The following is a 27,784-nucleotide window of genomic DNA, read 5'->3' on the forward strand; positions in this document are numbered from 1 at the left end:
AAGTATGTGCTGCCATGCTCCAGTTCTGTCGGCACAGAGGGAGCGGTGGTATTTCATAGCCTGAGGTGACAAGTTTTGTTTAATGAACCCCAAACTACTGTGTCCTCAGGCTGCAGCCTGCAAAGCAAGCAGAGCAACAGTCAAGGCAGCGGTTGGTTGTAAAGCCTTTTTCACCTCTACTAACAAGCACTTTAAAGATATTTTCACTCCCTGCTTCCTGATTGTATCAGGCCCATAAAATTCAATATCCTTTTATTTACTAAGGGGTGGGAGTCCTTAAAAATACATAGCTTTCTCACTGATTTAACCCCAGGATGATGAGTGTTCACTGAAGCTGTTTAACTCTGTGTGTGTGTGTGTGTGTGTGTGTGTGTGTGTGCGTGCGCTAGTGCATCTATTACAAACTAGATACAAATTAGTATCAAATACTAAAACAGGATTCCCTTCCCTTTTCTTCCTCAAAACCCATCCTCTTTGCTGTTTAAAATTCATGACTTTTTTTCATTAATTGGCGTGTGTGTGTATGTGTTTGTGTGTTTTTGTGTGTGTCTGTGTGTGTGTTTGTGTGTTTTTGTGTGTGTATGTGTTTCTGTGTGTGTGTCTGTGTGTGTGTGTTTGTGTGTATATGTGTGTGTGAGTGTGTGTTTGTGTGTGTGAGTGCGTGTTTGTGTGTGTGAGTGTGTTTGTGTGTGTCTTTGTGTGTCTTTGTGTTTTGGGGTATGTTTGTGTGTGTCTGTGTGTGTGTTTGTGTGTCTTTGTGTGTGTATGTGTTTTTGTGTGTGTGTGTTTGTGTGTGTGTGTTTGTGTGTGTCTGTGTGTTTTTGTGTGTGTATGTGTTTGTGTGTGTGTGTTTGTGTGTGTCTGTGTGTATGTGTGTGTGAGTGTGTGTTTGTGTGTGTGAGTGTGTGTTTGTGTGTGTATTTGTGTGTGTGTGTTTGTGTGTGTCTGTGTTTTTGTGTGTGTATGTGTTTGTGTGTGTGTGTTTGTGTGTGTCTGTGTGTATGTGTGTGTGTTTGTGTGTGTGAGTGTGTGTTTGTGTGTGTCTGTGTGTGTGTTTGTGTGTCTTTGTGTTTTTGTGTGTGTTTATGTGTGTGTTTGTGTGTGTGTATTTGTGTGTGTGTGTTTGTGTGTGTCTGTGTGTGTATTTGTGTGTGTGTGTTTGTGTGTGTCTGTGTGTGTGTTTGTGTGTTTTTGTGTGTGTATGTGTTTGTGTGTTTGTGTGTGTCTGTGTGTGTTTGTGTGTGAATATGTGTGTGAGTGTGTTTTTGTGTGTGTGTTTGTATGTGTCTGTGTGTGTGTGAGTGTGTGTGTGTTTGTGTGTGTCTGTGTGTGTGTTTGTGTGTGTGTGTTTGTGTGTTTTTGTGTGTATGTGTTTTTGTGTGTGTGTATGTGTCTGTGTGTGTGTTTGTGTATGTGTGTTTATGTTTTTTTTTGTGTGTGTGTTTTTGTGTGTGTGTTTGTGTGTTTGTGTGTGTTTGTATGTGTCTGTGTGTGTGTTTGTGTATGTGTGTATTTATGTTTTTGTGTGTGTGTGTTTTTTATGTGTGTGTGTGCTTGTGTGTGTATGTGTGTTTGTGTGTGTGTGTCTGTATGTTTGTGTTTGTGTGTGTGTGTTTATGTGTTTGTGTGTGTCTGTGTGTGTTTATGTGTGTGTGTGTGTGCACGTGCATGCTCATACACTCTTGCCCAGAGAAGACTATTTCTCCTGCTCCAGGCAGTCCTGACTGGCCTGCAGTTGTTAGTGTAGCCTGAGGCGCCTGGACTCTCCTTGTCCGGCTACCATCCGTGTGGAGCTCACATTTACTTTTGGCCTTTGTGACAGGACTGAATAGAGACTAAGCTTGATAATACGCACAGTCAGTTAAGAATGTGGTTGGTTTACCTGGGTAAATTGATTTTAACACACCAGAGTTGCAGTACACCTCTGAGCTGGGAGAAAATGCACTATTCGTCATCTGAAGAACGTACAGTGCGCCCTGTGGGAGAGAGACTTCTTAGTAGCCACTCATGTATAAATCACATTTCTTTTACCTTTATTTAGCAATCATATTTTGACCTCTTTAAATCTAAAAAACCACTGATTTTTAAATTTAATGTTTTAAAATAAAAATAATTTTATCACTAGTTTTATTCTATTATCTTTGTCAAACCCAGACTCACTCGGTTTTGAAGCCACCCTTCACACCGAGGTGACTGGGCCACGTGGGCAGAAGCTCATGCAGGACGTGGGAGTAGCTAATTGCCCAGGTCTGATGTGTTGCTGTATTTCTGTCTTTTAACAGGTAGTTATGCTTGTCCTAGCTTGGAAATTGGATGCACAAAACATGGGCTATTTTACTCTACAGGAGTGGCTGAAAGGAATGACTTCCCTACAGTAAGTCCGGGGCTGTGAGGGTCTCGGGTGGTTAGTAGAGGGGTGTGGAAGATGGGTACAGTAGAGGAGGGACCTCTCCAATCTCCTCTGGTAGTCACCTGGCTCCTGGGAACTTAGGACATGGTGTGTGAGAGAAGAGAAACCTGGTAGTGTAGCAAGCCTCCCTTGGTCAGACACGGAAAGACCACACCCCATCCTAAGGATAATGACGGTATAGCTTAGTGAATGAAGTGTTTATATATTGAACATGTGGCAAAGAAATCGATAGTAAAGAAAGCAATGGTAAAGAAAGCGATGGTATTTCTCAGGAGCTGCTCTGGGAGGAAGTGATTCTCCCTTTCCCATGCATGTGAGTCACGTATGTAAAGCAAAATTTTATAACAGCTATAAACATTAAAAATATAAAGTTTTAGTACATTTTATTTAGCCACAGATATCCCAAAAATTATCACTCTAGTATATAATTGTGCTTTAAGAATTGAGCTATTTTATTTTTTCTTTCTTTATAAATTTGTTGTGTATTTTCAGTTTTAGTCTATCCAGTCAGTTTTATTAACCGTGCTGACCCCTTAGTCTAGACTAAGAAGAACAATTAGTAGCTTTATGTGTTTACTTGGTGTGTGTGTCTGTGTGCGCGAGTGTGCATGCGCACACGAGTGCTTTCTTACTTTAGAGTTTCATTCAAAAAAACAAATTATTTTGCTCTATGGGAAGGAGCACCTTGGGAGAGGGTATGGTTCAGATGGTGTCCAAGAGGAAGCACTAGTTAGCTTCAGTCTGAGAGCCAGGAGTACTCTATCATTTTCTTTGCCCCATAACTAAGAATAATAGACTTACAATTTATTGGATTAAAGTTGTAACTGAAATAGTTTCATAATTTTATTGAAACCATGATGGATTCATTGGCCTTTAGTGTCCCTGTGCCTCTGTGGGTACAGCCTGCACTGTGTGTATTGTGTCTTCTCTTTGCTGTTTTCCTGTTTGAACCCCACAGTGTGAAAACAGACAGTTTGGCTTAACTTTGAACATTGGACAGATGGGGAAACTGAGGGCTTAGGGAGAGTGATATGTGACTTGTGAGAGTAAGCCTGGGAAGAAAGACATGGTTTTTAACTCAGTTTCCTCGACAGCATTGTCTGTGGCTGAGGACTGATAGGCAGAAGTCACCATCCTTTTAGAGACACATTTCTTGTCTGTGTGCACTACAGTTGTGGGGTGGTGGCATGTGAAATGCCGGTGTAATGGCGTCTGTCATGTTGGAGCCTGCTGACCCATCCTTGCCTCATTATTTTCCCTACTGCTGTCAGAAAGGGAATTTCGTATCTGTTCAGAGTGTCCTTGGGACCGATGTGGATACGTGGCGTGTGGGGATTTCCTTCAGCTATCCAGAGGCAGCGCCATCTCTCAGGCCTGTGCTCAAAGGCCTATGCTCATCTGTTCTTGAAGGGATGATACTCATTTTCTTATAGGCTTGGGTTCTGTCAGACATTTATCTTCACAAGATTTTTTATTCACACCAGGTCTTGTGTTTGAGTGCTACACATCCTGAAAGAAGCCAGTGTCTCCACTGTAGGGGACATAGGACTCCATGAAGCTCTTGGTTGTGGGCTCTGTTCTGTGATGTGGTGTAGTCACTGCTGGTGGCTATGACCTAATTCTAGAAATCCAGGGCTTGGCGATGTATGACCCACTGGAAAGGCAGAAGAATCTGCTCTGTGTGTGTGTGTGTTTTAAAGTTTGGAGACTGGTTTTCTTATTCAACATGGAGGTGATCATTCAGGATACAGTTATTGTTCTTTGTGGTTCAAGTGTTACACAATGTCAAGTTTTTAAGGGCCTTCCTGCAGCCTCCCTAGATTAGCCATCTGTTTAGGAAATATTTGAGTGACTCTGATATGCCAGTTCCCACATCCTGGGAAAGAAAACTCATGAACAAGATTCATCTCAGTGGTTTTCAACCTGTGGGTCATGACCCCTTTGTGGGGGGGGGGGTGTCAACCCTTTCACAGGGGTTGCCTAAGACCATTGGAAATCTCAGATATTTATATCCAGTTCATAACAGTAGCAAACTTACAGTTATAAAGTAGCAATAAAATAATTTCATGGCTGGGGGGTCACTACACTATGAGGAATTGTGTTAAAGGATCCTGACAAGAAGTGTGTGGTGATTTGAATGAGAATGTGCTCCACAGTGTGAGCAATTGGTCCCCAGGTTGCTGGCACTGTTTGGGGACATGAGGAGGTGTGTCCTGGCTTGAGGAAATACGTCACTGGGTTGGGATTTGAGATCATATAGCTTCACCTTGTACTTCTATCTCTGCTTCTTGCTTGTGGTTGAGATGTGATCTGTTAGCTTGCCAGCTGCCTGCTGCCTGCTACTGTGCCTTCGGCAGGATGGACTCTTAGCCCTCTGGAATCGTAAGCCAGAATAAACTTGTTCTTCTCTTCACTTACCTTGATCAAAGCCTTTTATCAAAATGACAGAAAACTAACTAATGCAAGAAGCAGTTCAGAGAGAGGAGAGGTTTATGTTGGCACACGCCATGAGTAGATGTCTGACATGGGAAGGCCTAGCAGCAGAGGCATGCAGGTCTGCTTCCTCCAGCCTGCCCTCACTTCCCGAGAGCGCCACAGCCCCTCAGAACCATGCCGCTAGCTAGAGAGGAAGCTCTCAAACATGAGCTTGGGTGGACACTTTGCTTGGGCTTATGGCTACCTCAGAATGCCAAATGCATTTAGACCAACTTAAAAGTCTTCATAGTCTCAGAGTTCCAACACTTTAAATGTCCCAAATTCTCTTTTGAGAGTCAAGGCAGTCGGTTAGTTGTGAGCCCTGTGAAATTAGGAAAGTTAAGAAACATACTTCCAGTCTACTATGACATAGAATAAGCACTTTGATCCCAAATCAGGGAACTGGGAGGATAGCAGGAAAGATCAGCCTAAGTGAGACCAGAAACCCGAAATGGACACAAAACCTCGAAGCTCCGTGCCCAGGATCTGAGGGCTCGCAATGGCTTTCTCTCTGCTCCACTGGGCTGGAGTAGCCATGCCCCCCCCCCCTTCTGCTTGTCACCTGTGGAACAACTGACGTCTCTCTTGGGCCAGCTCTCCTTGTACTTGCAAAGGTTCCTCAGTAAACATGCCCACCTTCCTGGCTGCCATCTGTGGGATTTCGGAATCTGTATCACAACACGGGCTTTAGTTCCACTGCGTGACACACTGCCCACTCGGAGTTCTGGGCAGAATCTCCTTTCTACTACATGTTGCCTGACGTCAGCGTCCTTACGGAACCTTGGCAGTTCTCTCTCCATGACTCTGTAGTTCTTCTTTTTTGTTTTTTTGAGACAGGGTTTCTCTGTGTAGCCCTGGCTGTCCTGGAACTCACTCTGTAGACCAGGCTGGCCTCGAACTCAAAAATCCGCCTGCCTCTGCCTCCCAAGTGCTGGGATTAAAGGCGTGCACCACCACTGCCTGGCTGACTCTGTAACTCTTGTACTGTGCATGCCTTAAAAATTAGCACCTGTGCCAAGTTGTGCTGCCAGCTGTAAACACAACCTGACCAGAGCTGCAGCAGCCCCTGAACCTAGCGAAGGACCTTCCTAAGGATTCCTCGGTGGCCTCCTTCCGGGTGCCACTTGAATCAGTCCCTCTCCAAATAAGTTTTCGAATGAGTCTGCATTGCTGCATTTTGAAATGTGATTAGTGTGACCCGCAGGCTGAGGGTTCTGCTGAGCAGTGTCTCCGTGTACAGCTCCAGCTAGCTGGTCAGCACTTGCTTAGTTATGGTCTTGATCCCAGTATTAACATGGTTTGAACCCTCACCAAAGTGGCCACTCCTGTCTTCACCTCTAGCCATGTTCACGCTCCTTCCTTCCTATTCTCTTGACTGTAAATAAATGTAGGTGAACACACGTGAGCCACGCCACAGCTTGAACATTTTACACTGTCTTGAAATAGACAAAATAGACCATTACTTTTGAACTCAGCCTTCAGGTTTTTAGGACATGAACAGGAGTTTGAGAGTTCCTTGGCAAATATGATTGATCTCCAGTCCAGTTCCCAAAGCTCCATCCCCCATCCACGTGCCCTCCTGAGAGCCTGTGAGTTCCTGTGTGCCTCCTTGGCACTCTAGTCTTCCACACTTTGACCAGACTTGCCCGGTAAGCTCTTGCTAGCCTTGAAGGCTTTGCAGTTTTAAACTCTTCCACATTCCTCCTATAAATCTGTTCCAGATGCATATAAGCCACACTGTCAGGTACTTATCTTTATCCTTCCTTCTGGTTCCATTCAGGACCCCAGGCCCTGGGGTGCTGCTGCCCACACTCAACGTGGTGGGTGCCCACCCCTGAGTCATCTCTCTGGAAACACCTTCAGCAGGCACTGAGAGTTACACTTCCTGGGTGATTCTAAGTGCAGCCAGGTTGACCATGAAGGTAACTTGTCACCAAGACAAAGTCCATTAGGGGCAGGACTTAGAAATAATACTTAAAAAGTTCAGAAATATTAGTCATTCTGCTAGTAGAATCACTAAGTCCTGTATTTGTAAGATGTGTTTACCTAGTCCACAGGAAACCTCAAAGGGAAGTGGCTGTGTGTACTGACATGGAAGTGGTCTGTCTTTTTAGTTTGTCTTCTGTTTTAGATTTCTCCCCTGGGTTTTGGTCATTTTTGTTTTATTAAATCTGTCCTGTTAAATACTTTAGATTCATATTGGAACCCATGTGCCTATGATAAAAACCTGTATTTCTATGCAGTGATACACATTTTACTTTATTTAAATTGATATAGCAGAAGTTTGTTTCTTACAGTTCTGGGTGAAGCTGTAGGCCGAGGCTCCAGCAGCTTTGGAAGCTAGGGACAGCTTGGAGCTGGCGTGTCAAAGAGTGCCTTATGGCTGTGTGCTCACCCACTGGTTAGGACAAATGAGTTTCTTTAGGCTGCTTTTTAAGGACATTAGTCCCATTCACAGAGGCTTTGCCTTTGTGACTCAGTCCAAAATTCACCTCCAAAAATTTAAAAATATTTTTAACTTGCTTGTTTAAAATCTTATGAAGACTTGCTTGTTTAAAATCTTATGAAGCATGTCTATCTTTTGCTCCTAACAGTTGACTACTCCTCCCATCTTCTCCTGGTGACCCTCACCCATTTCCCTCCTAACGACTTCACATCCTCCCTTGCCCTTGTTTACTGTGGTTTTGTTATTAATGACCCTTGAATGTAATGCATTCTTCCCTGTGTGCCTGGGGTGAAGCCATCCTCTGGGCATAATGCCCACAGTCACCTTGAGGAATTAAGATTTCAGCACACAAATTGGTGGCGTGCATGAGTGGGAGAGAGGGGCAGACACAGGTACAGACTAGCAGTCCAACCTTTGGTGAAAAAGACAGCCTTTCAGGGTGGTGATTACCCCACAGTGGGGAGCTGTCAGAACTAGAAGGGCCTTGAGTTTGGGGAGGGCTTAGAACGGTAGCCAGTGTTTGTGTAAAGCTCTGGTGGCCAAGTGAAGGGATGGTGGTGTGGAGGGCAGTGGGGAAAGCTCTCTGCCTTTGGAAGTGGGCTTCACTCACTGAGCTTTGAGACTTACCTGTGTAATACACTTGTGATTACACAGTGTGAGGTGGGAATACAGCCACTTTCCAGAAAGCCCTCTGTCTATTGTCCCTTCCCTCTGACAGGGTCTTTGCTGGGTGGCCACTAGGTGGCAACCTGTTGTTCCAGGCAGGGCGACTGAGCCCTGTCTTCTTATTGGCATGAGCTCTGGGTTTACAAAGAGCCCTGTGATAGATGGAGCAGTACTACTGGATACACAAAGTGGAATTTTGGATAGACATTTGATCTCATTTAGTATAGGAGACTTGCTCACTTCTCACAGTTGGCCATGAGTTGCAGGTGTCTCTCTCTAGGAGAAAGGTCACCCAGGCCTGGCACAGGTCTTGTTTTGCTTTCACACACTGTTGTACCCCAGCACCCACACACACTCTGTTCTCTCCTAGCAGGTCTCTGTTCAGGTTCCTGAAGCTGAATCTATTGCTCGGGACTGACAGCCCGTCTAGACGTGTCCCTTAGGTTCCCTTTCTCGTGCCAACCAGGAGCCTTACATGGCTTTGGATGGACGAGCTGCCCCCTCTCCAAGCCCTCCCTCAGTATTAGTAACATTATTACTTTTTCTTTAATTACTAGGGTCTTGGTTCTGCAATAGTACACCCAACGCCAAATAAGCCTAAGCCAGCTGCCACTCCTGTGTCCCAGCCATACCTACCCCCATGCTGTCGCTGGTGTTTTTCTCATCTCTGCCATCCTCATTTGGGTTCTGACACTAGGTCTATAGTTAGACTCTCAGCTTCTCAACTCTTTTCCTTCCCTACCCCAATTTTGAGAGCTCCGAAGAGCTGTCGAGGGTGCAAGCCTGGTCTCTCCCATGGTAGGAGGTTGCCTCTGTTGTTTGTAGGATTCCATATAAAGTTTTCACAGTGGACTGTGGGAGGCGTGTATAGCTATTCTTTGGGTCTTGAACGAGTGAGTTCAGTAAGTATATCATAGCAAATGAAAGTAAAAGAATAACTATCGTTAGTAACAAACATCAAACTGAAGGCTCACACTATCCAGCAGAATTGATGTGGAAGCCCTTTTAAAGCAGCCAGGGGCATGCCTGATAGAGTACCTGACAGAGCTGAGCCCCCTTGCTGAACTTCCAAAGAAAAGAACAAAACCACTAGGGAAGTAAGTCATTATGTCAGGAGCTCACACATCCCCCAGACACTGACTGGGAAGCCCTACTAAGGCATTGCTTCCTGACTGGGCAGTCTAGGTATAGCAGCTGGAAACCCACTGGAGAGGGCCGAGGCAGTTCAGTGGGGCTCCCTACCTCCACCCCGAGCTTCCAGCCTTTCCCACACCCCTCCTTCCCCTCCCGTTAGACACTTTCCTAGTACTGGGTAAACAAACCACAGTAACTTCTGTGAGGAAAAAGCTTTGTCTTCAAGTGCTCTTTAAGGGCACCTTGCCTGCTATTCAGTGTTCTCGATAATTCCTGCCTCACTTAGGAAGGCAGCCCATTCCCCTGACAAAGATGACACTTAAGTGTGTTTGAGCAGGGGCTGCACAGGATGGGACTGAGACCAGAGGACAGTCTACCCCTCTTCCTAGAGCCAGCTTCTCAGTGACTTCAGATGGTTCACGACAGTTCGCCAGTGCACCATTCATTACAAGGTCAGAGGAGGACTTGGTACAGTTAAGTGAGCTCAGGTCACCAGATTTGTGTAACAAGCACTGTGACCCCCCCCCCTTCTTGTTAGCCTGGTTCTCATTTTTTAAGGCTTACATGTTACAAACAAAGTTAATTTGTGGGGGTGGTGAGATGGCTCAGTGGGTAAGAGCACTGACTGCTCTTCTGAAGGTCCTGAGTTCAAATCCCAGCAACCACATGGTGGCTCACAACCACCCGTAATGAGATCTGATGCCCTCTTCTGGCTCATCTGAAGACAGCTACAGTGTATGATAAACAAATCTTTAGGTCAGAGCAAGAGGGGTTTACTAAAGCAAGCAGAACTCTAAAAAGAATTCAATTCCCAACAACCGCACGGAGGCTTACAACCATCTATACAGCCACAGTGTACTCATATACATAAAATAAATAAATCTTTTTTTAAAAACCCAAAGTTAATTTGTAAAAATAACTAATTAGTGTGCTTCCTTATCAAAGGTAAACACTGTTACTTACTGGTAAAAACAGGTTGTCATCAGCAGGGCTCCCTTGAGAAACAGCTGGTTTCAAGTTTGAAGCAAATTCTGTGCCAGGGAAGGAGGAAGTGTGCAGAGATTGGTGGGCACACATCAGAAGGATGCAGCCAGGATCAAGGGCCACCGCCCAAACTGGACAGTTCCCATTGCAGAGAATCAAATCCGCAATGGACGAACACAGTGAATTAAAAGGAATGGCAACTCTTAAGTCCCAGAGGGAGAACAGTGTTGTCCAGGGCTCCTCACAGGAGGAGCGGGAATTCATGTGCTGCGTCTTCAAGTGTGAGCCTAGCCGCGAGGTAAAGCTGCTTTGGGTAGGGGGGTGTTCAGTGGCCATCCAGCCCTGCTGCAGTTGCTGTTAGGGGAGTCATGGGGGCCTGGGGGGGGTGCTTGCAGTGGCTAGGACCCCGGAACAGGTGTCTTATTAGGGGCTGTGGGAGAGCACTAGCAGAAGACATGAAGGGCTTTCACTGATATACCTGACCGTCACCATGTCACAGGCAGGATCAGTGTCTCTGCACTAGAATGTCTAATCTGTAAGCTTTTGTACAGACAACTTAAGGATAAATTGAGGCATCAGGAAAACAGCAAGTTGAAAATAAAGTTGAACTGGGCAGTCACAGTCTTAAGGTGGCATCCACGGGCTGCTTAGTGTTTCATAGCTAGGAGAGTACACTCTGGGGCTGGGCAGGAGGCTCAGTTGGTAAAGTATTTGCTGTACAGGACTAGGGTCTGAGTTTGATTCCCAGACCCCATGTTAAAAGCCAAGGACAGTGGTATATACACACAAATCCCCGCACCGGGGACAGAGACAGGCAGGGCACTGGGGCTCACTGGCCAGCCATTCCAGCTCATGCGGTAGATTTCTGGCCAATAAGAGACCTTGATTCCAAACACAAGGAATTCAGCACCTGAGGAGTGGTACTTGTAACTGACCTTCGTCCCCCACATGTACACACACATATATGAACACAGAAGTAAATAATAAATGGAGAATTTGGAGCATACCCCTCCCTGCATTAATACAAGTTAATTTCAGCAATAGGGAACAGCCTGATGTGACAAGGTTCCTCATGGTGTGTCCAGAAAGGACATAAGGACACAAAGTGAGTGCCATGTTCCCATCATGGGGAACCTGCGTGACAGAGTGACATGCTAGAGAGACAACTGTAGTGGTCTCTAAAAGCAATTACGAAGGCGCTCTGTAGAGCAGCTGGAGGCAGCGCTGCTGTTTGCTAGCTGAGGAAGTAGTAGTAGCTGAGAAGAGCTTCAGTGTGAAGGGGAGTGTAACACTGTGCTGGGTTGCTGTGTAGGCACTCTTCTATGCCTTCAACATTTATTAAAAAGTACAGAGAGCAACTGGTCATTATAGACACAGTCCCGTCTCCAGCTTTTTATTCTTTTGGTTTTTATATTAATTACTTCAATTAAAAAAAAAACCACTCAGGTTGTAATTTACCTTTATTCTGTTTCCTAGATGTGATACAACAGAAAAACTCAGAACTACTTTGGATTACTTAAGATCATTATTAAACGATACAACAAACTTTAAGCTCATTTACAGATACGCGTTTGACTTTGCACGGGTGAGTTCTCTGGAGCCTGTCCAGATGTTCCCCTCTCCCTCCCCTCTTTTATTACCTTTTTACACCACAGCAAAGACCTTGAAAAGTTACTCCCAGACCATGAGCTAGTGTTTCTAAATGCTTTGAAAAACTGATTCTGGGCCAATATGTGTGTCAGCTAGAAGTTCCAGTGGCTGCCACTGAACACCTCCTGTGACGGGCTTAGGAGCAGGTTGTGCGCGAGCCCTGTGTCTGATGCTTAGAACCATCGGATGGTCTTGGAAAGGCCGACCGTTTTCACATAACAGACCTTCTCCCCTAGAGAGACTAGAACACTGACCGTAGCTAATCCAGTTTCACTTTGAAGGATGTCACAGGAAAGAATGTGAACCTAAGCCCAGGCTGATTTCCTGTTTGTTGATTTATCTATTCAAGGCCATGTTTGTGACACGGGTGAATAAAAACCTAGTCACTTCAGGGAGTGAATTCCGAATGACTCGGTGGTATGTTCATAGAGACCTGCCCTCAGCCCTTATAGCTATACTTTACTCCAGATTAGTGTCTTCTCTGGGTGTTTGTTGGGTTTAGATGACTAGACTTTGGTTGGCTGCATTTTTTATATTTCTTCCTTTCTTATTTATTTATTCCCAGCAGAGTGAGGAATGATTCTTCCCTTTTCTGTGCTGACCTTTTTTTATTCTTCACTCTTTGGCTTTACCAGTTTTAGCACCAAAAATGTATTCCATGGCGAATTATAGTCTGCAGCAGAACGTCCGTCAGCGGTGCTATGTGGAGTCGTAATTCATGTCATTCTGAAACTGCAGCCTTACGGAGTCACGGTGTGAATGGAGTTAACTGAAGCTAGGGATGGAGGGCATGAGAGTCACACGTGGTACTTGATGGAGCGGTGTTTATGTAATTATACATAGGACGCAGGGTACTAGTTTCTAAGCTTAGTACATAATCATCCACCCCACCCCCCACCCCCACTCGCACCCCTTTAAACATGTAGAGGTCCCTTCAGGAATATCCTAACTTTCTGCATCCAGATCAGCTCCTTTTGGCTTGTTTAGGTGTCAACATTCTCTCGGCCACCCTCTGTGCTTTAGATTCACGGCTCCTTTGCTCCTTCCTGACTTCCTCCCATTCTGGGTCAGTCACTGTGGCCCACCTTACAGGAGCTCTTTCGATCTCCTCTTTCTCGGTGCCTCCACTCCACTGCAAGCTTGCCAGTTGGGGTTCTTGTTACTTGTAACCTGCCTCTTTTGCTAGGCATCCTTCACACGCAGCTAGCGTCTGCATCACTAAGGAGTCATCAGTCGTCCTCCTTCCTTACCTGGCTTCCTGACTCCTTCGGCACCTCTAACTACATTTATGCCGACATGGGCATCCTGATGGGGCTGATGCAGCTGCCCCCACCACCACCCCCGCAGCCAGGAGGTTGTATCTGTTTCATACAGGAGAAGAGGGAGCCAGGGGGTGTAGAGAAATGACCTCTGCCACGTTATTAACAGTCAGTGGATCTCCCACTGAAGCACTTGAATCTGTGGCTTGGTCCAGCCTCACATAATCATGTTCCAAGCTCCTGACTTGGTGACATCTGCAGGGAACTGTATTCTGTGTAACCTGCCGAGCCTGACACCTGACCTTTCGGCTTTTCTGCTCTCTGCTTCTGGTCATGCTGAGCTGTTGCCTGGAGCCCTGCTTACACTCCCACACCCGTCTTCAGGCTTCTGGGCCCCATCACGTGCAGCCTGTGTTGGAGGGCTTGTGCCATAGTCACTTACACAGCCCCAATAACTCCTTGGTGCGACATTGGAGTTTAGGTACACATTCATGTTCCTGGTAGACTGAGGACTGTGGGATTTCCATGGGTTCAGTCTCCTGGTTTTGAGGGGTATTTTCAACAGGTAGTGGTGAGTTACTCCTTCTTACACAGTGACGGACAGGAACTGCTCATTTTTATCATTAATTACCAATGCCATTCATTTCAGCTTAAATACACACTGAGGCAAATCTGTTACTCGTGTTTCTTCTCCTTAGTTGTAGCTTACAAGTTTGGGAAGTTGTGTTTTCATCTGCGTTCAGTTAGCATATCTGTAGGTTCTGTTTTGATGGACTTGCTGCAGAGCACAGCAGCCCTTAATCCTCCGCTCAGCTTCTCTCCCTCGCCACTTCTCTTCAATACATTGATTAGAAATACGTTGATTGTTTTGCAGGTATTTGGGGTTTCCTGGGTGGTCTTTGTATTATGGATACCTAGTTTAATTCTGTCAGAGAAGTACAATTTCAGTCTGTTTAATATATGGTCCAAAGTATGGCCTGGTCTTGATTGTTGCATATCTCTGTTGTCTGGTGACTCTAAGTTGGGTCAGTTCGGTTGAAGGTGCTCAGGTCTTTACTGAATGCTGTCTGTTAGTTCTGTCAACTGAGGAGTAGTGAATTCCTCAGTTCTAACTTTCTCTGTTGACCTGTATCCAACCTGCTCCAATATATTTTGAAGCTGTGATGTTAGGTTTAGACATGCTGTCATGTCCTGAATGAACTGATCCACTTTGCTTTATGAAGTGTGTCTCTTCTTTATTCCAAAGTTACTGTGTGAGAAACATAGGGTATCGGGCACTCATTGGCTAAAATCTGCCTGGCCTGTCAGTTCTCTCCCTTCCCTTAACCCACGGGTGTCTGTGTATTTAGAACAGATTTCAGATAGATGGCGTGCATGCAGATGAGTCAGTTCGTGTCTTACAGAGGCTGATGCTGCATCTGATGTGGATGTTTCTGACCCCGTCCTCCTGTTGTGCTCTTCTCCCTGTTTATCCAACCTGCTCTTCCGAGGGAACACAACGTCCTTGCCGCGCCTTGTCTTCTTTTCATGCCTTCTTTGGGACTGAGATGGGGTTTTCTGTCCTGAGAGTCTGTCATTTATTCTTCTATGCTTTATTCCTCATATTCTCTATTGTATTATTTCTGCTGCTCACCCCAGGCCTTACCGTGGTGTGTTAAAGGTTTACAGTTTTCATTTGCGTGTGTAACGGTGTAAGAGCCTCGGCAAAGGTGACTCTGTTTTGCCTGTCATAGTTTGAGCATTTTACTCACGCTGTGAGGCTTACACTGTAGTTTTGTTTAAACAGGCAGATGTGTCAGTTGCAGGGACCCAGGTTGATGCTGCTTCCAAGTCCTTCTTCCATCTTATACAGACCAGTCTCTGTACCATTTTCCTTCTGCGGGACAAAACTTCCTTAACAGTCGTTGTAGGCCAGAACTGTTGCTGCTGCTGCTGCTGCTGCTCACTATGGGCTTGGCTTTGCCTTCACCTTTCTAGATGCTTCTCTGGGTAAAGGCTTGGAAGCTGGCATTTCGCCCTCTCAGGGATGACTCTCTGCTGTCTCCAACAGTGTGGCGTCCAGTGCTGATCCCGTCTTTATCCTCTGAGCATAGTGCCTGGTGACTGAGATAGTTTTTCTCTTTGCTCTGCTGTCCGGCAAGTCGACCACATGCTTCCAACACAGTTCTCTGGGTTATTACTCTGATTGGGATCGTTGGGCTCTTTGAATCTGTGGGTTCACTGGAAAATCTTTTAGGTGTTAGGTGTCTCTTCAACTATAAACTGTTGCTATATTTCTTGATACTGTCCCATGGGCCACCGATAGCACATTTCCCTCATTTTAGAATTTTATTGTTGTGTCCTACGTTGTTAATCATTAACATTTTCTAACCCCCTGACAACATCTCTCATTGCAGATACTATTTCATCTCAGAAGCCCCATTTCTTTTTTTTAATGCCTTCTGCTTTTCTCCTCAGGACAGTGTCCTTGTACCTACTTAACCATCTAGGGTATGTTTATTAGATATGCCTACCAACCGCGTCTTTCATTGTATGCTGTGTTGGGCAAGTTCCTCCTGACTCTGACTCTTGCTGTGGGGTTTAGTCACTGCCCTAGTCCTTGGAGAGTGATGTGAGTCTGGGTTGTGGGTTGCTGGGTTGCCTCTCCTACTTGCAGTCAGTTGTGTGCTCTGAAAGGGTGATACAGACCAGTCTTTCTTGTGGCAGTGCCCAGTATGTAAGTAAGCCAGAGCTGTCTCGGTACCTAGTGTGAGCTCTTTATACGCCGGCCGTGGAAACACAAACCATCTTTAGTCCTCTGTCAACTCAGTTTCTGCTTCGCCACTCCAGCAGATCCTTGTGGAGACTCTGATGTGCATGGCAACGACTAGCGGCAAGTCTGTAGACTTCGTTTTGTGACTCTCGGCTCCTTGTTCCTCTTTGGCCTACCATGTTTTCTGTAACTCAGGAAAACCTTCAGGCTGTGCTTGAGTTTCCCCTTTGGTTTGCCAGAGCCTAGAAACCACTTCTGGAGATGACAGTCTGCTGTCAGGGTGGGAGAGCAGGCGCTTCCTATCTGCTTCCGCTTTCAGAAAACAACTAGAGTTGTTTCCAAGTGAAAGCAGAATCCTAGTCCCTTTCCTCTGTTGTCTGTGCACCTCCTAAGGAAAAGGGCTCCCAGAAGTCATACATTATAATTAGCACAACAGACCTTTTTAATTGTCGTTTCAATGAAGTTGAACTACTTGACAGTGTTAATAATAACATAAATGTTGCGAAATAACAAGTGTATAATGCTTAACTATTCTGAGTGATGCTTTCCTATACCCACAAGAGGCTATACTCCAGCTCCTCAGGCCGTGGGTCGAAACCCCCTTGAAGGGGTCAAACAGTCCTTTTCTAGGGGTCATCTAAGACCGTGGATGTGGTTCCTAACAGTAGCAAAATGATAGTTATGAAGTAGAAGTGAAGTAAATTTATGGTTGGGGGTCATAACTATAACATGAAGAACTGTATTAAAAGGTTGTAGTATTAGGAAGGTTGAGAACCACTGCTATAATATAATATTAGAGAATAGTCAAATGGCCCTTTTGACAGCTCTTCACTGAAATTGTAGTCCAGGAGAATTATCATTTTTCTCATCTTTAAAACTGGTAGCATTTGGTACTAATGAGATGGCTCAGTGGTTAGAAGCACTTGTTCTTACTCAGGGCCTGAGTTTGGTTCTCAGCACCCACATGGTGGATCACAGCCCATGACTCCAATTCTAAGACTTCTGAGGCCCACAAGGGTTTTGTATTAGTCACATGTGGCGCACATACCTATGTGCAGGGACACTCTAAGCTTTTGTATTGATTTCCTTTGGTTCTCACTAGTCTGTAGTTTTTTTTTGTTTTTGTTTTTTTGTTTCTTTTTTTTTTTTTTTTGATGTCGTACAGTTGTGACCCTTCAGAGGTCACCTGGTGCAGCCTCATCAGTCCTTGGTGTTGATATGGTGCGGGACAGGAGGGCACTTGAAGGCCGTTGCTCTGGTACGCCTTTCTACAGAGCCATGCTGCCTTCCCTGTCTCAATTTTGCCTGTGTCTTCTGGGGTCTTATAAGGGAAACTAGGGAATAAAAGACAAAGTGTGCAAGAATTCTCTTACATACTTCAAATTCTCTCTCAGGGTTTTTTGCATGTGTTTCTTATATAACTGGTACCATGAAGAATCCTCCCAGTGTCTCCCCTCAGTTCCCCAACAGTTTTTCCCCTCAGTTCCCTTGAGTCTTTATAGAGATAGCATCTGGCTGCACTTGCAGGCTGATCCCAGACTCCACGTTACCCCAGGAGCCTGGGGAGCATGACCACGTACAGATTTTTGAAAAAGTAACAGTTTACTTATTATTAATAATATTTACTCTTCTTGACTCTTTGCTATTCTGATCCAGAAGCTGATGGCTTGAGGTGAATTAACCCTTGTTGCTTAACCTGGAAAGGGGTGGGAGTTAGTTAAAGGGTTTATTAATAGTGTTCTCTTCTCTTTAGCCTCTCACTGACTAGGCTGGTTAACTCTTTGTGGACCAGAGAGGAAGGAAAAGAAAAGAATTAAAATCCTTTACACAGACATCTATGCACAGACACATATACATCCAGATATACACAGTCTGGCCTGGCCCTGACACCTGTCTGAATCTATTCCACAAGTGTTCATGCATGCTTCCATAGATACACACATTCCTACACAGCCACCACAACTGGCGTTGGTTCCTTATGTGAAAACAACTTGGTGTGGAGGAGAGACATGAGGTGAAGAGCTAAGTAGAGGGATTCTCCCTTCGATGTGAGCAGAGTTGGTCTGAGTGTATCTGACTCTTATATCCTCCCTAGTGAGGTGGCTCCTGTAATGAGAGCTGGAGAGCTTGGCCTTTTGAGAAGGTGGCGGCTGCATGTAGTGGCCCTTCTGTAGTGGGTGGCAGGGGTAAAGGCCAGGGGAGACCAGAGGCTGAGTTTAAACTGTGGACACTGTCCCTGGTCTACCATGGCCAGCCTTCCTCCTCGGTATTCTCCTGCCCTGATGCAAAACAGCCGTGGCCTCGAGTGAGAAGCGTGTGGGGTTGGAGCCCAGGAGTCAGGAGGAGCTTCTGGGGCAGAGATGAACTGCGGTGGCACTTGGGTGGAGTGGGGTCTTGAGGCGCAGCTGGAATATGTGAAGAGAGAAGAGGCCTTCAGGATGAGGGCAGGAGGCTGAGAGAGAGAACCAGAAGAATGAATGATGTGAGTGTGGCGGCTTGATTTCTTTTTCTCTCTTCTTGACGTGGCATTTGAATGGAGGATGTTTATGGAAGCAGAAGACACAGACATTTGAGAAAAGATCCTGTGACAAGTTAGCTGGTTAGCAGATCCAATTTCGCCAGGGCCTTGATGGTCTGCTCACGGCTCACCAGTAGCGAAGCTGTCAGTTATTTTCTGCTGCTCAGCACCTCTGAGGAAGTGATTCAGGAGTTAGAGAGCTTACCCAGACACTCACTCACACCTTCTCCTTCCAAGGACAACAACTGCAAGTGATTGTGGATGCTACACCAGTTTTTCCTCAGAGCCTCATTGTCCAGTGCAGTGGGAACGGTACTTTGCAAGCACTGTGAGCTACATGCTAATGCTCTTTGTTGTGTTCTAAGAGCATAGTTCTTTTAGTTTATTTCTTTTTCAATGAGGGGATATTTCTCAGGTTTTGTGTCTTTTTTTTTTTTTTTTGATGCCTTTTAAAAAAACTACTCCCAAAGGTCACCCCATTTTTGAGTTTCCTAAGCTGATCCACAGAACTGAAGGTTTTAGTTCTTCTCAGCCCTTAGTTTTCAGTTTTTACTTCTTGGCCGCACTAAGAAGGGCTGCCCTCCCCCGTGCCAGGACACACGGGATTGATCTTCAGTCAGTATTGGATTTCATATGCCAGTGGGTAACCTGGCTCCCACCGCTCACCTTAGGAGTCATGCTGCCTCTGGACTTAAAATGAAAATATAAAATCTTCAATGAGAAAAGTAAGTTAATATACATCTCAAGCCATTAGAGAGTGAACATTTGTATTGAGTTGCCAGGGGCTCTGATAAAGCAGTGCAGACACCTAAAGCTTTAAAGACTCGTTTTATAGCACTGCAGTTACATTTACATATTTAAGATTCTTTACTTTAGTGTTTGGCGAGTCCTTAGTCCCCCTTGAGAAAAAAATATTTCTCACTCCTCACAAGGGTCTACACTAGGATGTTCTGACACAATCAAAGGCTCTTAAAAATTCTGGCTTTAATACACCCTGGATATATCTCTACCTTAGCCGTGAGTATTAGGCCTCTGGGGTGTACTCCTGGGCAGTGTTCCACCTTGGAGTGTCTCACCAAGGTCCTGAGGTTGAGGGCTGCGCTGGCAAGCCTGATGCTGTACAACTGCTGCTCTTATTCTCCGAGGAAGACAGAATCTGTCAGAATGTAGGGGAGCATCCAGACCCGCTAGGGTTCTGTTACTTGAAAGATGACACAGAGGGACTCTATTGTTTTAGCAAGTTAAAGTTTACAAAGTGCTTGGGTCCAAGGTGGGCGGGGAGACAGGGGAGTTGTGTTTCCTTGTCCTTCAGCCCTTGTTAGGCCTCTTGGCGGCCATCTCAGCAAACTTGAGCTTCTATGCCTACCTGCCTGTCTGCCCGTGCTTCCTCGTGTCCAGCAGCTACAGACCTGTGGTTACCATACTACTTTAGTATCTTGCAAAGAGCTCTCTGATGTCTGTGCTAGGTACCTTGAATTTGAAAGGTGATTTTAAATAACGAAGTAAATAAAGCCCGTTATGCCTTTGGCTGCCTGATGGCATTCTGGCAGCCAATTGAATCAGGACCTCCCTCACAGAAGTCATCATTGTTGGGGGACCCAGGAGTGTCTGAGTGCATGAGAAGGCGCTTGCCGTGGGCCCTCTCCACCATGGCATCCCCAGGACTCTTTGATGTTTAGCACTCTGGTCATGGCATTGGGCCACAAGGCCACCATGTGCACTGCTGGCTGTCACTGATGCTCCTTCCTGTTCAGGTGGCACGTGCGTCCATAATGCCTCTCTCTTATTCGCTAGGCAGAAGATGGTGGTAGTGATTGGGAGCGGCTGGCTGCACCCTGCAGGGCAGGAGTGAGCGCGTGCTGTTCAGCTGTCCTCGTGTGAGTCTCACGCCTTCCTTCCCTCTGTGTTCTGGCATGGCTGCCACACACGTGCAGCAGAGCCTTGCCTGACTGACATCCGTTTGTCAGACGGTTGCTGTGTTGCAGAGTCTGTCCAGGTCTTTTGTTCCCTTTTTATTTTTGTCACTGTAGTACATGTCAAGAGTGACACAGATCCTATGATGGCAGGAGATGAGAGGTGTGGGGGCTAACAAGTGCTTATAAACTCAGCAAAAGGAAGCTCTTTAGGGTGCTGTGTGGTCAGTCGGTGCCGAGCACACTTGTGTTAAGTGGACTTTGGCAAGATCTTGTGGTCCCACGTGCGTTTCTCAGCAGCTTACTATTTTTCTCGTGGCTGGCTTTCTGACATGGTGCGCTGTTGCTGTCTGCCATCCCCACACTCCAACCTAAGTGACGTTTTATATTCATTTCACCAGTGCATCACAAAAGCGCAAAGACAGCACACCAACCAGGTCTCTTCTGGCCTCTTCCCTAGCAGAGTTAATGATGCCAAGACACGATGGGATCATCCGCTTGGCCCAAGGCCAGCACAGAAATGGCCTCCCTCCCCAGCCTTCAGTGGTGTAGCCTTTAACGGGGAGGGCTGTTACTGCGCCATGTGACCCGGCCTGTTATGAACAGCTATTTCACTTAGCGACTATGACCAGAAGCCATCTTCTATGTCTTTCTTCAATGGAAAGTTGCTGTGCCTTCTTTTCCATTGCTGGTGTGTAGAGCGAGCCTCGTCGCTGTACCACTTTAAGTCCTCTGAGGATCAAGGGCATGAGTAGAACCTCCCTGTGGACAGACCGGCTCTTGTCAGGAGGTGTGGGTGGCCAGTGGTGGCTGCAGCATGGTTCCTTTTGTGGTGGACACTTGACCTTCTACTCCAGGAGGATAGCCAAGTACCTCACCCCTTTGTAAAAAAGTCCTTGTGCAGATTTCCCTCTAGCTGATGGACCACACAAAGGAGAGCTGTAGATGTGCGAGCTTGCCTCCTGGATTTGAGAATAGTTTCCCCCTGTAGGATCAGCCTGCTTAAGTTTTAAAGTGGAAATGAGTATGGAATGAGAAGTAGAATCTTTAGTTACAGTTAAAAGTGGACCAAGCTTACTCTGCATGTCACATGCATTCTGTTTTCCAGTTTCCTGTGGTCAGTAGACACTGTTGTAGGAGTCAGGTGTAAGACCCGCCAGGGAAGGCAGCATAAGGAGACCCAGAGCCCCTGCTTCCCTAAGGCGGCTGGTGAACGCGTCTTCTGACTAGGAGATGCTCCAGGGCTCCAGACCTTCCTAGGAGCTGAATTTAGTTCCAGTGTATTTAGGTAGAAGAAAAATATTTACCACACAAAATAAAGCTGTTGGAAAATGAGTCTCTGGGGAAACCGATTCACAGTACTCAAAAGCAGACTACTTGAATCCACTGAGTTCACTGCGGGCTCCGGTCAGCGGTTGTAACTCTGGTAATTATCATAATGTAAAACAAGCAGGCCATGGTTTTTATTTGCCCAGAAATGATTGAACATACTACTGCATGATCGATAGGCATTAGGGTAAAGTTATTCTCTTGGCATCAGTCTTTCTCAAAATAAATGTATATGTGACACTCAACTGTTAGGTTTCCCATTGTGTCTTGGCTGCCATCCTTAGTCCCTTCAGGGTTCAATGACGCATAATAACTGAGCTGTGTGTTTACCAACCTCTTGCTGAAGTAAACTACGTGTTTGGTTTATTAGAGTGTGTGACTTAGGAACATCTGGCTTACTTTTGTTTTTGTTTGTTAAACAGGAAAAGGACCAGCGCAGCCTAGACATAAACACTGCCAAATGCATGTTGGGACTGTTATTAGGAAAAATCTGGCCCCTTTTTCCAGTTTTTCACCAGTTCTTAGAGGTACCAAGTTACTACTTTATGAAATGTTATGTTTGCTTGCTTAGAACTAACACATACTTATCTAACCTTGTTATGTGATGTTTTTATTTGCCGTAGCTTTTTGCTCGTTGGAATTGTGATTCCCTGATTGCTGTCTGTCAGCGGCTGCATGTTTTGGAGTGTGTCTGTGTGTTCCTGTCAAATTGTGTGTCTGAACAGCCACAGCACTCCCTCTGTCCTCCCCGACCCCATGGAGATCCCACTGGCTCTGGACTCCCAGTTCTTTGTAGCAACAGAACTCGGGGTTACTTTCAGATGAATGTCCAGTCTGATGCCAACATTAAACACGAGCCATCTGCCTCTCACCAAAACTAGTTTCTAATCGATTTGTAACTACTCATGTCCCAGTGCCTGGCGGTGTACTTGGATAGCCCTGAGCACTGGATTAGGCAGTGTTCTCTTCAGTTTAAATGTGCTTAGCCTCGAGTCAGAAACAACCAGCTTTTCTCTACATTGTTGCTGTTTGCTTTCATGGTGGTCAAAATTTGGAGCCACCAATAATTAGCAGTGGTTTTGTTGAAACATCCTTTTGCAGAGCCTGAATGAAGCAGAGACTGAGTTGCTTTGGCTGCCCGAGTGTGGCATCTGCCTTGCCCACCTTCTACAGAAACATGGCCTTGCTTTTCAAGGATTGGTGTAGGATTTTGCGAGAATCCTGTGCCTTGTCCAACTCAATTCCCACTTGAAATAAACTTTCTTACTACTTGCTTTATGTAGTGGTCCAAAAGACAACTGATGTTATTCTTGCTACTAGAAACTACTTGTAAGGTTAACTGGAACTCCGTAAAGAGCTAATACAAGCTGCTTATTAATACAAGTACTTGTTGGCAGGATGGTCTGCCCTACCTATGATCCATTCTAGCTTCTAACAGTCCCATGACATAAGCTGTCACTATTGGACAGGATTGGAAGTAGGTTCTTGTACTCAGGGAGTGTAGTAGGATTTGAACCGCCAGGTGAAGGGTCCTTTGGCTAAAAGATGGGGCTGTGAGTAAATTTGACAGTCCCTAGTCCCAGGGACTTAACTGGCTGTTTTGAAACTTCTAAAGCTTTTGTGCTTCAGAAGTTAAAGTCTGTGCTTTGCTCTCATGTAAGTTTGTAGTTTTTCTTTGAGAAGGAGGGTAGCAACCCTTCCATTCCAGCCTGTCTTGTGCCTGCATCCTCAAAACCATTGGCTTGACTCTTTGCATATATATTTTTTAAACTGGTTTTGTTATTTATTTATTTATTTATTGCCATAAGGACTTTTAAAATGTTAGCTCTGGATTTCGCTTTTAAATCTCTAGGATATTGTCTTCATCTACCTGTAGCAGATTTCTTGTCTAAGGGTGATAGACAACCACTTCATGTTTCTTCCAGGTTTTCCTGAGAGTCATAGCAAGAGTTTTCAGCTCTGGGCCACTGGCAGCATTTCCATAGTCCCCAGCAAGTGGCTGCCTGGTTAGCATTTACTGTGTGCCAAGTACTGGATGAAGCACTGTCTGAAAACCGGGTAGTCCTGTGGTTTAACCCTTGCAGCACTGCTGCACAGCGGGTGCTGCGACTGGCTTAGAGGCAACCTTACAGTGATAATGCATTGAAAACATTGCCATTTTAAATTGCTTGCCTGTCGATCTTCCTAGATTGGTGCTTCAGTTGAACTAACCCTGCATGAGCTTTCTTAAGTTGACTCATACAGAAACTGGAACCGTCCCCCTTGTTTGTGTCATTAACCTTATCACTCCCCTCCCCTCACCAGCAATCAAAATACAAAGTGATAAACAAAGACCAGTGGTGCAATGTTCTGGAGTTCAGCAGAACGATTAGTCTCGACCTCAGCAACTACGATGAAGACGGAGCATGTGAGTACTGGGTGCTGAGTGAGTGAGTACTGGGTGCTGAGTTATCTCTCCTTCCTCCCCCACTCATCCACTGTACACTTCTCTCAGCCTCTGAGCCCATGGCTTTTCTTCTGCCCCTCTCCTCTCCCTCCACCTCCCTCCTTTCCTCCCTCTCCCTTCCTCTTTTTCCTTCTCTTCCTTCCAGTTGACCCTCGGTCCCCATGGGTGTTGGCCATGTGCACAGCCTCCGCAGCCTCTCCAGGCCTCATGTGGTTTGTTCTTTGTCTCTCCAGGGCCAGTTTTGTTGGACGAATTTGTGGAATGGTATAAAGACAAGCAGATGTCCTAGGACCTTATGCCTGGCAGCGAGAGTCACTGTTCCCACGGTTATGTCACCCATTAGCCATAAACTGCTGTCTGTATGGAAGCGCATGCTGCTTTTCTTGCACTGCCGGCCTCTCGCAGGCAGGCGTGTCTCGGTGTTTGCTATTGAATGGGCCGCCCTGCTTGATGTAGCATTGTTCTCTTGGAGGCTGCTCTGCAGTTCGTTTTCACACTACAGATTGGTGAATTTGCCAACGTCCTCACTGTGATTATGTGTATATTGCTGTTTAAATTTTGTATATGTGTATAAAATGAAAAGCTTCACCTAGAGATTATTTCTGCAAAAATGTATTGTAAAAATAATTTTGTGGCATATTTTTGGTCCCCCCCCTTTTTTTTTCAAATGAACCAGTTATACTTTGTTTGGTCTCAAATTTCAGAAAACATTATAACTGTCCCCATAAGCAAGTATTGCCAGAATTAACCTCATTGCTTAAGAGGCCAACTTCTGGAAGAAGTAGGAGCCATGACTTACTGTGGCATAAGCCAAATATGACTTGGTTTCCTTGACAACTTTGGTATTTTAAAGTGACAAAAGTTATTTATTTGAGCGCACAAACATCTGACATGCTACAAAGCATTTCTAACACAAAAAGTACAGGTTTATGGTTTTTTTTCCTTCCTCTTCCTCCTCTTCCTCTCCTCCTTAAATTGCTCCTTATTTTAAATCGAAGCTTACGTTTCCATAAGCCTTCCGCTGTTTCCCTGCTTTGTGTTCCTCTAGCAGTGCTTGGTCTGCTGAAGCTCTCTGTGCAAACCGTCTCCTTTGCCACCCACCCTCGTGAGCCTCCTGGTTTGCTGGCGGCATGACTGCAAAGCACTTTGAACTCCGGCTTGAGATTTTAGTTACTCTCTCATGGTGTCTGTAATACCCCAGGGCTTTGGAGTTGTTTGTTTGTTTTTGTTTTTAAACCACAAGTGAGAGCTGTTTGTTTCCTGTCTTTGTTTCACCTGTGCTGGGCTTCTCCTGGCCACGCGTCCATTGCAGGCAGTGGACTGAAACCACCAGCATCGAGCTAACCCTGTTCACACTGGGACCTTTCTCGGAGGGGCCGCTTGTCATTCCCTGAGTCACAGGTACAGAAGGGTGGTAGTAGCCATTATGTGGATGAGAAACCAGAGCCAACACAGCAGTAGTTGTGAGTTTGTACCTTATGTCTTATGTTTAAGGTTTGCATCTGCTTGCTTGCTTGCCTTGCCCCTCGTGCAGAAGTACACAGTTAACAGGTTTCCCCAACCATGTGGTGCTATGACTCACTCGGTCCCTGAAGTCTGTGAAAACACATCTAAGATTTAACCCAGGAAAGAGCTAATGGATGGTTTGCTGGGTAAATGATATAGAGGGATCCGTGCCTGCCCAGGCAGGTGATGGCTAGAAGATGGTGGGATTATTGGCCAAAAAAGAAAAGAGTCTTCTCCATTCAGTGTGAACCTGTAAATGGCATTAAATGAGCAGAGCACACAGACAGTGCTACCCTGACCGCTGTTTCACAGTTCCTTTTCAAAGTGTTGCTATTTTCATATATTTCTTTTCCTGATTGAACCACCAAAGACAGAAATGTTGTATGTATATATCGTGTGCGTGCATATGCAAAATCATGATGTGGTGGAATGCAAATACTTGCCTTTTTCTACCAAATAATGAGGTTTGGTTTGCTGTGAAATAAATCAGAAGTTTAAAAAGACCAACAACCCAATATTGCTTTAGCATAACCATCCTTTGTCTGTAGTCTCACTTAAGAATTAGTATCTGAACACAATGTAAACTTCTTGGGAAAACCACAGCTGTTGAGACTGCTCTATGAAAGGCATTCCAGTGCATAGAGGTGTGTGGCGCTGGGGACTGCGAAGACAGGCACAGCTCTGCAGAGCAGGATCCCTTTGCAGGTGGTCCCACGGTTAAAGAATCATTCTCTCAGGGTGACTGTTGTTGAGGTAGGTCAGCTGTCGATTGTCTCGATGCAAAGAAGGATCATAGATGGGATTGTTTTAAATGCTGTGTGAGAATCTAGAGAGTGTTTGAAACACTAAGCACAGTGAACCTGGAGTAAAGGTGGTTACCAGCATGAGAAATTCCATTTTATCTACTGTGAACATTTTGATAATAGAGACTCAAGTAACCACCGTGATGACTAGAATGGAAGTCGGCATTCCAGAGGGGATGACCAATATTTACAACTCCAGATAATCTCTGAACTGCCTCAAGAAACAAACCACCGTGACTGTTGCTTGCCTTTGGATTTCTCAATTTTTACAGAGCTATTATTAAGGGGAGTCAGACCAAGTAAAAAAGACCCCTTTTCTTGAAGAATCGCCAAGTTACGCAAGTTGAACGATCATCAAGAGCACTTATGGCTACCATTGGAAGAAGCCTGGGCACCTTCGGTTCTCCAGTACCTGAGCCCCAGCCACCCTTCCTCCGTTCACTTGTGTTTCAGGGTGCGGCAACATCCTCTTGTTGGGGAATGCAGCTTGCAGCCGTTTACACTGCACTGGGTAGAAGTTATCTAACAAGATGTGCTGGATAGCCGTGGTAGCCTTTGGCGTGCCCCTTTTGAAGCATGAATTCTTGTGTTCAGTCTTTATAACTGATTAGACAAACCTCTAGATTCTGGTTTAACAGATTTCTGTTGCCTCTGTCTCCATCCTAACCATACTTTTGAAGTTTATACAGAAAGCTTTAAGAGTTTAGTTTGTGCCCTTGGTTTTTATTTTTACAACTGCTAAAATACCTCTGTAAGCCTTATCCTTTATCCTTTCATAGTTGTATAAAATTGTATAGAATTCATTGACCAACTGAAATGTTGGATATCTGTAAATGAGACCAAAATGTGGGTTGCTTTTTTTCATAAAATAATTTCTATTGGGCGTTGCTGTGACATGAACAGCAGCCAGCCTATAACTGTGAATGCCTTGTGTCGTCAGTATTTGCATTACAGTCATAAAAGTGTGCAAGTCCTGTGACTCCCAGCTTAACTAAATACTGTTATGCCACTTAACGAGCACAGCAAACTGGTTTAAGTTTCAATGAAATTGATGTAAAATGATAGCCCATAAATAAACAGATATTTGTGTTTGGTTTCAGAACTGATTTGTGGGGTCTTTGTACACTGGGTTTCTCTGCCGAAACCATTTTTAAAGTACTTTTTTAAAAAATTTAAATGTTTTATCCTTTGCCTTTCTCTCAGCCTGTTCTATTAAAAAAATCTTACAGGTTCAGGGGGGAAATGCAAGAGTAATCCAATGAATATGTATATTCCTGTTACATAGACACACCTTAGGGCATTTTCTGGGGTGGGGGGGAGGGGAGGAAGACAGATACTACTTCATTTTCTGAATCGTTTGACACTGAATTACATTATGACACAGCACACTGACCTTTTGGAATGAGATAGGATCTATTCATGGTGACACTATGCAGTTGTCACACTCAAGAATTTCAGCAATGGTAATGTTACTTGCTACACAGAATTAAAAT

At 45.3% G+C, this 27,784-nt stretch overlaps 1 protein-coding gene across 7 annotated transcripts in view; it reads left to right on the forward strand.

Annotated features, from left to right (window-relative positions):
* Dcun1d4 (defective in cullin neddylation 1 domain containing 4) overlaps window positions 1-27,393 on the forward strand; it is a 79,442-nt gene extending 52,049 nt beyond the window's left edge. For 6 of the 7 annotated variants that reach the window (XM_021163557.2, XM_021163559.3, XM_029477542.2 and 3 more), the window contains 5 exons: window positions 2,283-2,374; window positions 11,592-11,700; window positions 21,959-22,063; window positions 23,841-23,943; window positions 24,216-27,393. In XM_021163557.2, the coding sequence (XP_021019216.1) occupies window positions 2,283-2,374; window positions 11,592-11,700; window positions 21,959-22,063; window positions 23,841-23,943; window positions 24,216-24,271 (465 nt within the window). In that variant the 3' untranslated portion in view covers window positions 24,272-27,393. The remainder of the gene's footprint in view (window positions 1-2,282; window positions 2,375-11,591; window positions 11,701-21,958; window positions 22,064-23,840; window positions 23,944-24,215) is intronic. The other variant, XM_021163560.3, reaches the window with a different exon arrangement.
* Window positions 27,394-27,784: the final 391 nt, after the last annotated feature.

The sequence above is a fragment of the Mus caroli genome, unplaced genomic scaffold (assembly GCF_978045245.1).
Source record: "Mus caroli unplaced genomic scaffold, Mus_caroli_1 scaffold_4, whole genome shotgun sequence".
NCBI classification, from domain to species: domain Eukaryota; kingdom Metazoa; phylum Chordata; class Mammalia; order Rodentia; family Muridae; genus Mus; species Mus caroli.